This window comes from Balaenoptera musculus, chromosome 19 (genome assembly GCF_009873245.2).
Source record: "Balaenoptera musculus isolate JJ_BM4_2016_0621 chromosome 19, mBalMus1.pri.v3, whole genome shotgun sequence".
NCBI lineage: Eukaryota > Metazoa > Chordata > Mammalia > Artiodactyla > Balaenopteridae > Balaenoptera > Balaenoptera musculus.
In genome coordinates, this window is record NC_045803.1 from 1,494,135 (window position 1) to 1,506,357 (window position 12,223).

The following is a 12,223-nucleotide window of genomic DNA, read 5'->3' on the forward strand; positions in this document are numbered from 1 at the left end:
CGTGTAAAATATTTCTTTGATTTATCTTCTCATTTATGCTCCTTCTTGTGGTTGCCTCTTTGGGCCTCACTGGTTCCAGTTTTCACACCTCCCCAGGAGTTATTGATTGCTCCTTTGGGAGCTGCAGGTCCAGGTGATGGGAAGATAATGTCTTCATGAGGAGGAGGACCATACCTGGTGACCATGAGGCACTAGATATCAGGTTGGGCCATCTCATGATCATGCATTTATACCTGGATTTCCCTGCTCTCAGAGTTCAACGGGAAGGCAGGAGGAGTTTGAGTCTTTGTTCTTGTGAATTAGATATGAATTATGGCGTCATCTTATGAAATAAGCCATGATATGAAACTATATTAATTCCACTGTCCACTTAAGCCTAAGGACAATTAGTCTTGATAGTTCTACGTTTTGAATAATATGTCCTGTAAAAATGTATCACTTTGACAATAGAGTTACCTGTAGTTTATGAAAATTTCCTGCAGCTAAAGTTAAAAAAAAAAAAATGAAACTAAAAGGTATACAGGTGTGCTTTATGCAAAAATTTTAACCATTGCCTATAATGCTACTTGCTGACTCAGGGAGTGATTGTATTTTATATTTTAAAAAACATGATCAATGATTCTGCAAAGAGGAGCCTCTGATATCCTCCTATAGCTGTATGTGTGAGAACCTTGTGGAGATGATGAATAACAATAATAGCTTGTGTGTATTTAGCACCAGGTCTTGCGGTAAGCACTTTTCATTTCACTTCCCATGAGGTAGGCTGTAGTATTTTCCCATTTTAGTTGAACTTTGGGGGAGGGAAGTGGTCATGACTTTTAATGAAAGCTCCACCCGCGGTGGTTTGTGTCAGAAGGTGTAGGTTGGATCCGAGAACTTGCATTTTTAGTAAGTTCACAGTGATGCTGACCCAATTTGGGTATGAACGAATTAGAAGAACATTTCATGTTTTTAAACGAAGACTGCACGAGAGAGGGATATTCATTGTTCAGTTTAAATCTCAGTCTCCAAAACTCAAGAGAGGTGAAGCAGTTCTCCCAGGATGAAAGAATGCTCCACCTGCTGGAGACGGTGGAGGACGCGGCGTTATCACAGGTGACCACGGAAATCTGGACGCGTCGCCTTTAAGAGGAGCTCTGGCCCTCCGCGACCAAATTCCTTCCCGACCTTTCTCCCTCCACCTGCCTCTGCACCGCTGTCGGGGAGAGCCAGAAAGGGTCCCGTTACCTGGTTGGATGGAGGACACAAACTCCTTTACCCATAAGTCTGTGCCTGGCGCATCCGCGCTGCGCCAATGACAGCCCGGAAAATGGGCGTTTCCTCCCGCCCTTGCCGGCAGGGGCGGGACTTCCGGCGTCGCGGCCGTGACGTCTTCTGCTTGCGCCAGGGCTGTCTAGAGTGGCTGTGGAGGTTGGCTGGGAGGCTTGGCTGGGGTCCGCCTTCCATGCGGCTCTTCGGAAGCGAACAGGGAAGGACAGTAGAAAGGATAGGACCTCCCTCCGCGTCGTTGTTAGGCTCCATGGTCCCTGTCGTGGGACGGGCCGCCTTGCGCGGAGGTGTCAGTCGGGGCTGCGCTCTTCCCGAGGCCTTCGCACCCGCCCTCCGTCCTTGTCCGCTCCCGGAGGCGGCACCCTGAGCCTGAGCGCCTTATTACAAGGGGGAGCCTGGGGCTCGGAGTGCGACAGTCGTCCCGAGGCCACTCCGCTCAGTGTGGGGTGGGGGTTCGGCTGCTCCCGCAGAGCCCGCTCCAGTCGCCAGCTTCTCGACCCGATTCTTCTCAGAGGATCCCATGGCGGCCGTGGCGCTTATGGACCGGGCTCAGGTGAGTGGAGGGTCCCTCAAGCCGTCACCGCCTCAGGTGTAGGGGATGGTGTGTTCTAGGGCTTTCAACACTTCGCCTTCATCGCTCCCTTCTCTTGAGTATAAAGGCGGTGAAGGGCGGTCCTTGACGGTGGATATGTGGCGAGGTTCCCATTCCCAGTGTTGATGGGGTGAGGCGTGAAATGGTTTCCAAGGCCCAGGAGCCAACTGGTACAAACACTTGGAGGTGAGAATGAATTAGGAGTGTTCAGGAAACCGCAGGTCTCTGTTATGTTTGGTGAGAATAGAGAGCAGGCAGTCAGGGATCAGGCCTGGAATGGCAGCCTGAGGAGCTGGGCCTCTTTTCTGATGGTGGCGGGAGCTATGGAAGGTTTGTAACAGAGAAGGGAGGTGATCTGACATCGGTGTTAACAGGCTTCCTCTTGTAGCAGAGTGGAAAGATTGGGGAAGCCTGAGGGTGGGCAGGGAGACCAGGATGGAGTCTACAGCAATAGTCCAGGTGAGTGTTGTTGGCGGGTGGACCAGAGTGGTGGCAGTGGGGGTTAGAGAGGTGTATGGATTTTGTATATGTTTTTAAACTAGGGTCGTTGGAGATTTTCTGATGAGACATAGTGAGATTCTGGGACTCTTCACCTGTCCCTCCCCCCTGCACTTGAGTCTGGGTGCTTTAAAGGAGGGTTCCTTTCTAGCCCAGCATCCTAAATCTAGATCGAGAGTTATATGAAGAGGTTCCTGCTTCTGGCAGCCAATAGGATGAGGACTGGAAGGGTGTATTAGACCCAGGAACAGCATGTGTAAATGCTTGGAGGTAAGGTTGAGTTGGGAGTCCTTAGGCACCTGGGTAGCAGTGATGCCTGTCATAAAGACATATGAGTACTTCCTGGATACTGTATGCAGAGTGGCTTCAGGAGTGGGGGTTGCCTTGGAGGTGCATATGGTGTGGATCAGAAGGTTGTCAGTGTTAATGGGGTGTGGTCCCGATATGACAAAGGTGTGGTTCAGAGTGACGTACATGTTGGGAGGAGTGTGGACTGATGGCCTCAAAGTTGTGTCTGGGTGGCATGTTCTGGAGGATGCCAGCAGGAGAGTGTTTGGTGCCCCTCATACAAGACCCATAGCTTACATAATATATTAATATATCTGCTCAGTTGCCTGGTTCTGTTCTGGGCTGCACACAGCGATCAGAGGGACAGGAGAGAGCAGGCAATAGTGGTATTAAGGCCTAGTTTCGCCTCTGAATTGGGCAGCTGGGGAGGATAGGGACCAGGGGGTGGGTAGGTTAATGGGTAGACTGGGGAGTCCTGTTGTCTGTGAGCTCAACTGTCCCCTTCGTGGCAGGGCTGTGTGACCTTCGAGGATGCATTTGTGTACTTCTCCCGGGAGGAGTGGGAGCTCCTTGAGGAATCTCAGAGACTCCTGTACCGTGACGTGATGCTGGAGAACTTTGCACTTGTGGCCTCTCTGGGTAAGTCCCTGTTTCAGTAATCTATTGGTACATGGCAAATTACTCCAAAAGTTAGTGACTTAAAACAATTAAAATGCGTTATGTAACTTTCAGTGTAACAGGAACCTTTCTCGTCACAGCTTACCTGGGTGCTTTTGGCTCAGGGTCTCTCATGAGGTTTCAGTCAAGCTGTCAGCCAAACCTGTGTTCTCATCTGAAGGCCATTCTCAGGAAGAATCCACTTACAAACTCACTCATGTTTTGTGTTTACAAGATGTAGTTTCTTGCAGCTTGTTGAACTGTGAGCGTTAGTTCCTCACTGGCTGTTGGTCAGAGGCCTCCCTCGGTTCCTTGTCATGGTGGCCTTTCTGTAGTGCACCTCATAACGTGGAAGGTGCCTTCTCTGAGCAAGTGCGCAAGAGAGAATGTTCAGGATGATGGCTGGTCTTTTTCTACCCTGATCTGGAGAAAATGATCCCGTAATTTTTGCCCTATTCTGTTCCTTAGAAATGGGTCAATCAGTCCACCCTACGGTCAAGGGAAGCGGCCTACACAGGGGCGGGAATACTGGGAGGTAGGCATTCTTGGGGGCCATCAGAGAAGCTGCCTTCCACAGGCCCTCATGCCCGCTCCAGTGTCCTTGGGGTTTGCTTTTTCCCCACTTCCTTTGGGGCAGCTCTTTCAGTCCAGCCAGATCAGTGACTCTTCTCCTTCCCTTCTTTGGTTCCCAGAGTAGGTGCTTTGGGTGCCAAGGCTGGGCCGTGTGTGGTGTCCCCTCCCTCGCTGAGCAGTCCCGACACCTATGCCCAAAGCCTTTCAGGATCGGGTTAGGAGTTCAGGGCTCTTTCAGTCTGCTTCACAGATTCTGCCTGGCTTGGGCACTTCCAGATCCATGATGCTTCTGTGTCCATGTTCTGCCCCCATCCTCTGGCTGAGATTTCCTGGGGCATGACTATGCCAGGAATTTTAGGTACTGACATGGTCACTGCTTGTGGAAGGCACAGGGATGTTCCGCCAAATCATCCTTCGGGTTTTTTTGTTTTGTTTTGTTTTGTTTTGTTCTTTTTTTTGTGGGATGGGTCTATCTAGGCCCCTCATCTGCTCTGGTTTGTTTTGTTTTTTCTTGGAGTATAGTTGATTCATAATGTTGTGTTAGTTTCCCCTATGTTTTTTTTTTTACAACTTCCATCTTCCGGATCCCATGTAGTTGCCCAGGTGGAGAGGGGCGGGAAGCCCCGGGTGCCTGACAGGGAGCCCTGACTCCAGCCACAGTGAGAGAGGCCAGAGAGGGCCTGGCCCTGCTGCATGGGAGCTGAAAGAGAGCCATCTTAGGGCTGGGTTCACATCGTACCGTCAACCTGCTTTGTGTTCACCAGTGTTTTCTTGCCAAGGCACATAGCAGTACCTCACTTCTTCCTTTCCTTCCCCATTCTCGGCACTTGACGTTTCTCTTCTGTCTTCCATCCCTTGGCTGTTTCCCCACCTCTCTGGCCTCCATGTCTCTCACTCATTCTCCTCTTCTCCGTCTGCAGTGCTCTGCAACGTTGGCTACTGTAATGTGTCATGAGTTGTGCACATATCCATATGTAGTCTTTAAGAACCAGCTAGTTACTTGCAATAAGATTTTCCTGGGCTTGGACACAGCCTTCTGCACAGAGGTCACCTGACACCAGCAGCTGAGGCCATGCTGAAACCCTTTTGTAGAGGAGTAAGTTGGAGACCTCGCCTCTACTTCTGGTACTGTCCATCATCATTGTGTCTTAACCAAGCGTTAGAGTTCCTCCGTACTGTGATGTTTAGAGGCCCAGGACTGAAATGGGCCCTTCCTCACCCTGATCCTGGCTCCCTCATCCTGCCAAAAGCCAGTGGACTCATTCATTGGTGTGTCACACATACATATGTGATGGAGTTGCTGCTTCCCACCAAAGTCAACATGTCCTTCACTAGCATTTCTTTGCTTTCAGGTTGTTGGTGTGAATCAGACAATGAGGAGTCCCCTTCTGAGCAGAGCGTTTTTGTAGGAGTGTCAGAGGTCAGGACTTCTGAGTCATGTCCATTTATCCAGAAAGCCCACCCATGTGAGATATGTGACCCACTCTTGAAAGACATTTTGCACCTGGCTGAACACCAGGGATCATGCCCTGCACAGAAACGGTACACATGTGACCCCTGTGGGCGAGGATTCCTGTTCAGTGAAAACTTTTATCAGCATCAGAAGCAATATAGTGGGAAGAATCCCGTCAGAAGGGATGATGATGGGGCCTCACTTGTGAAGAGCTGTGCTGTCCACATGTTAGGGAGACCTTTTACTTGCAGGGAGGAAGGGATGGACTTGCCGGATAGCTCTGGCCTCTTCCAGCACCGAAGTACTCACAGTGGAATGAGTCCATGCAGAAGGGCTGAGTTCGTGGAGCCTTTTCCACAAAGCTCCAGACTCGGGCGACACCAGGGAGACCATGATGAACTGATGCTTCTCAATTGCAGTGACAATGGAAAAGCCTTCCTGAACACCTTCACTCTCCTTGACAACCAGATAACTCAGGCTGAATTGCAAGCTTTTAGGTGCCTACCATGTGGAAATCTGTCCAAGGAGAAATCGGCTCTTATTCATCACAATAAAATTCATAGTGGAGAAATAGCACATGTGTGTAAGGAGTGTGGAAAGGCCTTCATTCACCTGTCTCACCTAAAAACCCACCAGAAATTTCACACTGGAAAACGACAGTATACATGCAGTGAATGTGGAAAAGCTTACAGCAGAAGCTCCCACCTTGTTCAGCACCAGAGAATTCACACCGGAGAAAGGCCTTATGAGTGCAGCGAATGTGGAAAAGCTTTTAGCCGCAAAAACACACTTGTTCAGCACCAGAGAGTTCACACTGGAGAAAGGTCTTATGACTGCAGTGAATGTGGAAAAGCCTACAGCAGAAGCTCCCACCTTGTGCAGCACCAGAGAATTCACACTGGAGAAAGGCCTTATGAGTGCACTGAATGTGGGAAATTCTTTAGCCAAAGCTCTCACCTTATTGAGCACTGGAGAATTCACACTGGGGCAAGGCCTTACGAGTGCATAGAATGTGGAAAATTCTTTAGCCATAACTCCAGCCTCATTAAACATAGGAGAGTCCACACAGGAGCAAGGTCTTATGTGTGTGGCAAATGTGGGAAGGCTTTTGGCTGCAAAGACACACTTGTTCAGCACCAGATAATTCACACTGGAGCAAGGCCTTATGAGTGCAGCGAGTGTGGAAAGGCCTTCAGCCGTAAAGACACGCTTGTACAGCACCGGAAAATCCACACCGGAGAAAGGCCTTATGAGTGCAGCGAATGTGGAAAATTCTTTAGCCATAGCTACAACCTCATTGTGCATCAGAGAATTCACACTGGAGCAAAGCCTTATGAGTGCAGTGAATGTGGGAAATGCTTTAGCCACAACTCCAGCCTCACTTTACACCAGAGGGTTCACAGTGGAGCAAGGCCTTATGTGTGTAGTGAATGTGGGAAAGCCTACATTAGTAGCTCCCACCTTGTTCAGCACAAGAAAGTACACACTGGAGTGAGGCCTTATGAGTGCAGTGAATGTGGGAAATTCTTTAGCCGCAATTCTAGCCTCATCCTTCACCAGAGGGTTCACACTGGAGAGAAGCCTTACGTGTGCAGTGAATGTGGGAAAGCCTATAGCAGAAGCTCCCATCTTGTTCGGCACCAGAAAGTTCACACTGGCGAAGGGCCTCATGAATGCTACATCTTTGGTGGCCCTTTAGCTGCATCAGTTACACTTGTTTAGCAGCCAGAAAGTTCACACTAGAGAAAGGCCTTATGAATGCAGAAAATGTGCTGTATCCTTGTTCAAGGTATTAGGACTCACACCAGAGAAGAGTTCTGTGAGTGCCCTTTGTGAGGGAGCCAGCAGGTCAACCTTGTACAATCGTACATCCACCCCGGGGAGATTCCTGACAAGTACCACGTAGGTGAGAAGCTCTCATGAGGTGCATTGCACTTCCTCAACTGTCCAGGGCTCTTGTCAGTTATATCACTGCCAGTGCCTGTGGTGGAAGCCATCTCATTGCTGTTAAGTTTACACAGTGTCTGTCAGTTACTCCAATATGCTCAGGAAAGGTGGACCCCTGTGCTGTCTCTCCTGATCCCTTGAGGGGATCGTGAATGTTCTGAGTGTATTGAAGATCCTCATTTCCTTCCCCATGACGGGGTTCTGAGTGACCATATCTATCTCTGGCTGAAAGGATCTGAACTGGAATCTGCTGGTGATTACCAGACAAGATTTCCCTTCTTCCTTGACAATGTTGACTATAACATGATAGCTGTGACTTATTTATCCTGCTTTCAAGTCACCCAACTTTGGAACTCCCTGCCCCATGCTACTCTGGTTTGTGCAGTGATAAAGGCCTGCTGTGGCAGTTTTTACTCTTGGGAGGTCAGTTCACTGTGTCTAATGGATTGAGAATAAATTGGGTTTCGCCAGCCTGAAGGGAGGAACACCTTTTCTTGGCACCAACTTTATGTGCCTCAGAAGGAACAGTAGGATGGCAGAGAACACCTCTCAGTCTAGTTTCGCCTAGTTTGCATTGTTGCCCAAGGCTTGCTAGAAAAGACTGAAGAGCTTTGTGCACCTAATCCTGTGGCCTAGAAGTCAGGATTTCCTGTGAGCCCAGAGTTCATTCTGAGGAGGGCACAGTTGGTGTGGAAATCTCCAGTGCTTGTGGAAGCAACATGAATTGGGTCCTTTGTTTCTAGGGAATGTCCCATATTCCCCAGCACTTTTGAGGGATTTCTGTCTCCTGGACCTGTACAGGAGCCAGTCCCTGATGTCCAGAATCCCATAGGCAAGTATCATTGACTTGGAAGGCTTTAGTCTTTTAGGGCAACATGGGAATCATAGTTGGTACAGAAACACTGAGATAATGGAGTGGGGATGACTGTGGCTAGTGAGAGGATGTGTGCCTATTCTAACGGAGGCATCTGTAAATGTCCATGTGATTTTGGCTGTATGGCATGAACGGTACAGAAATTCTAAGGACCTTCAGACATCTGAGTCTCCTGTGGCCAACGCACTGTCACAGTAAATAAAGGTTTGCGGATTTCTGTACGTCCCTCGGCTGTTGATGTTATGGCCATCACAGGCACAGGTAGGAACCCCAGCACTGACAAAAGGGAGATCCAGGGATCGGGCTTCTCTGACCCAGCCAACATTCCTAGTGACAGTAGTTGATGTGGACTTCATTGCTCTCCAGTTTTTGCTGATATTGAGGCAGGGCTTATCTCCCTAAATTGTGGGGAGAGGGATATGGTAGAACCAGAACAGTTGCCAGATATGACTTTCCAAGAGGAATGGTAAATATGGATTTTTATGGGGAACATTTAGTTCTTAACATCTTTATTGAGGTATTGTGACATGAAATAAAATGAATATATGTAAAGTGTAAAGCGTGTTATGTTTCACCATGTGTGTATATACTGATGAGACCACACAATCAAGATAATGGAGATATCCCACACAACCTAAATATTCCTTGTGTCCCTTTATAATCCTTTCCTTCCAGTCCTTTCTAACCCCCTTTCTCACAATTCACAAGTAATAGCAAGCACTTTCTAGAATTTCATATAAACAGAATCATATGGTATATACTTTCTGGGGAGTGGGACTCTGGCATTTTTCACTAACTATTTTGAGATTAATCCATCTTGTTGCATGTATCAATTGTTTGTATTGTTGAGAATTATTCCATTGTATAGATATACCACATTTGTTTTTTATCTATTCACCTGTTACTGGATGTTTGGGTTTCCAATTTTTTACTGTTACAAATAAAGCTCCTATGAAGATTCGTGTATAAGTTATTACTGAATAACATTCCATTGTATGGCTATACCAGTTTGTTTATCCATTCACTGACTGAGGGACATCTTGATTGCTTCCAAGTTTTAGCACTTATCAATAAACCTGCATTATGCATTGTGTGTAGGTTTTGTGTGGGTATAAGTTTTCAATTCGTTTGGGTTCAAGCCAAGGAGCATGATTTACTGGGTCATATAGTAAGAGTATGTTTAGTTTTGTAAGAAACACTCTTCCAAAGTGGCTCTCATTCTGCACTCCCACCAGCAGTGGGTGAGTGTTCCTGTTGCTCCATATCCTCATCAGCATTTGGTGTTGTCAGTGTTTTGGATTTTTGCCATTCACATAGGTGTGTAGTAATAGTATATTGTTGTTGCTTTCATTTGCAATTCCCTAATGATATATGATGAATGTCTTCATATTCTTTTTTTTTAAATAAGTCTTTGATGGCTAGCTTTTTTTTTTTTTTTTTTTTTTTGGCTGCATCAGGTCTTAGTTGCGGCACGTGGAATCTTTTCTGGCGGTGCGCAGGTTCTTCGCTGTGGTGCATGGGCTTCTCTCTAGTTGTGACGTGTGGGTTTTCTCTGTCTAGTTGTGGCATGTGGGCTCCAGGGTGTGTGGGCTCTGTAGTTTGAAGCACGGGGGCTCTCTTGTTGAAGTGCGTGAGCTCAGTTGTTGTGGCGTGCAGGCTTAGTTGCCCTGCGGCATGTGGGATTTTAGTTCCCTGACCAGGGATCAAACCCATGTCCCCTGCATCGGAAGGCAGATTCTTTATCACTGGACCACCAGGGAAGTCCCTCTTCATATTCTTTTAACAGTGTCTTTTGCAGAGCAGAAATTTTAAATTTTAGTCAAGTCCAGATTACTAAGTTTTCCTTTCATGGATTGTGTTTTTGGTGTTGTATCTAAAAAGTGATTGCCAAACCCAAGGTAACTTACATCATCTCCTGTGTTATCTTCGAGGTGTTTTATAGTTTTGAGAAAATATTTGTAAAAGGTATAAGATGTGTGTCTGGATCACTTTTTTTTTTGGCTGTGCTGCACAGTTTGCGGGATCTTATTTCCCCTACCAGATATCAAACCCATGCCCCCTGCAGTGGAAACAGGGAGCCCTAACCACTGGACCACCAGGGAATTCCCTGGATCACTTTTTTATTGTTTGTTTATTTATTTTATAAACAGAATACATAATTTATTACCTATTTTACTATCTCTTAGCATTTTTTTTGTTTAATTAATTTTATTTTGGCTCGCTGGGTCTTCACTGTGGCATGCAGGCTTCTCTAGTTGCAGTGTGCAGGCTTAATTGCGGTATGTGGGATCTTAGTTCCCCTACTGGGACTGCTGCATTGGGAGCATGGAGTTTTTTTTTTTTTTTTTTTAATAAATTTATTTATTTATTTATTTATTTATTTATATTTTTGTCTTTGTTGGGTCTTCATTGCTGCGTGCAGGCTTTCTCTAGTTGTGGCGAACGGGGGCTACTCTTCGTTGCAGTGTGGGGGCTTCTCATTGTGGTGGTTTCTCTTGTGGAGCACAGGCTCTAGGCGCACTGGCTTCAGTAGCTGTGGCACACGGGCTCAGTAGTTATGACTCACGGGCTCTAGAGCGCAGGCTCAGTAGTTATGGCGCACGGGCTTAGTTGCACCGTGGCATGTGGGATCTTCTCGGACCAGGGCTCGACCCCGTGTCCCCTGCATTGGCAGGCGGATTCTTAACCACTGCGCCACCAGGGAAGTCCCTGGGAACGTGAAGTCTTAACCACTGGACCACCAGGGAAGTCCCTGGATCACTTTTTAAAGCCCATTTGTTGAAAAGACTTCTATCTCCATTCCTTTTCCTTTGTTCCCTTTTCAAAGACCACTTGAATGTATTTGTGTGGATCTATTTCTACACTCTCCATTCCAGTTTTTTCCATTTATTGAGATAATAATCGTGTGGTTGTGGGGGGGGTCTTATTGTCTTTTATTTTATTATATGGTTTATTCCATTAATTGATATTCAAATGTTAAGCCAACCTTGCATTTCCTGGGACAAATCCCCCAGATCATGTTGTATAATCCTTTGTGTATGTTGGCAAGGCAGTTTTCTGATATTTTGTTAATGTATTTTACATCTATATAGATGAATGATAATGGGTTTGTAGATTTGGGGTTTTTTAAAAAATATTTAATTAATGTATTTATTTGGTTGCACCGGGTCTTAGTTGCGGCAGGCAGGCTCCTTAGTTGTGGCATGTGAACTCTTAGTTGCGGCATGCATGTGGGATCTAGTTCCCTGACCAGGGATCGAACCTGGGCTCCCTGCATTGGGGCCGCGGAGTCTTAACCACTGCGCCACCAGGGAAGTTCCCACATTAATTTTTATATGTAGCATTTTTATCTTCATCTGGTTCAAAATATTTATGTTTTTAAAATTTCTCTTGTAATTTCTCCTTTTACCCAGAGGATAATTAGCAGTGTGTAGTTTAGTAAGTCTCTTTCTAGTAAATTTACAGGGATGGTATCACAGAGCAGGAGGAATGCTTGTGATTTTTCAGTCAATGGTCCAAGTGTTACTGTTGAAATGGGGAAAATCTGTGAGTTATTTGAAATAACTTGGTTTTTTCATAAGATGGGAGACTCTTTTTTCCAGTTTCTCTTCTATTTACAGTATTTACAAGTGTCCTTTTCAATAGGTGGTTGGTTGGGACGTGGGCCCTGTAGCCCCTGCTGATCTGCAGGGACACATATTTTCTTCAGATCCTGTCTTGTAAATATGAGCTGCCAGGTTTTGTAGTTCAAAAGGGGCTAATTATTCTTTTTCTAAAATTTTATTATTTATTTATTTTATTTATTGTTGGCTGTGTCAGGTCTTCAGTTGCGGCACGTGCGGGATCTTCGTTGAGGCGTGTGGGCTCAGTAGTTTTGGCACGCAGGCTTAGTTGCCCCGTGGCATGTGGGATCTTAGTTCCCTGACCAGGGATAGAAGCCACATCCCCTGCATTGTAAGACGGATTCTTTACCACTGGACCACCAGGGATGTCCCGGGGCTAATTATTTCCAAGTTCTGTTTTTGAATTAGGTCTCCACCTTCACGTTTAACACCATTGGTAAAATGACATG

General features: G+C 46.6%; 1 protein-coding gene across 2 annotated transcripts; it reads left to right on the forward strand.

Moving 5' to 3' along the window:
• The first annotated feature begins 1,400 nt into the window (after positions 1-1,400).
• LOC118884691 (zinc finger protein 304-like) lies at positions 1,401-9,111 on the forward strand. Of its 2 annotated transcripts, none has more exons than XM_036832471.1 (3): positions 1,401-1,822; positions 3,160-3,286; positions 5,230-9,111. In XM_036832471.1, the coding sequence occupies exons 1-3, from the start codon at positions 1,790-1,792 to the stop codon at positions 7,050-7,052; spliced, it is 1,983 nt and encodes a 660-aa protein (XP_036688366.1). In that variant the 5' UTR covers positions 1,401-1,789; the 3' UTR covers positions 7,053-9,111. The 2 variants fall into 2 exon arrangements, with proteins under 2 accessions (XP_036688366.1, XP_036688368.1); XM_036832473.1 differs by lacking the exon at positions 1,401-1,822 and adding an exon at positions 1,843-2,047.
• The last annotated feature ends 3,112 nt before the right edge of the window (positions 9,112-12,223 follow it).

Coding starts and splice junctions, on each gene's coding strand:
- LOC118884691 (XM_036832471.1), top strand. CDS start 1,790: ATGGCGGCCGTGGCGCTTATGGACCGGGCTCAG. Junction 1,823..3,159: donor CGCTTATGGACCGGGCTCAG/GTGAGTGGAGGG, acceptor CCTTCGTGGCAG/GGCTGTGTGACCTTCGAGGA. Junction 3,287..5,229: donor TGCACTTGTGGCCTCTCTGG/GTAAGTCCCTGT, acceptor CTTTGCTTTCAG/GTTGTTGGTGTGAATCAGAC.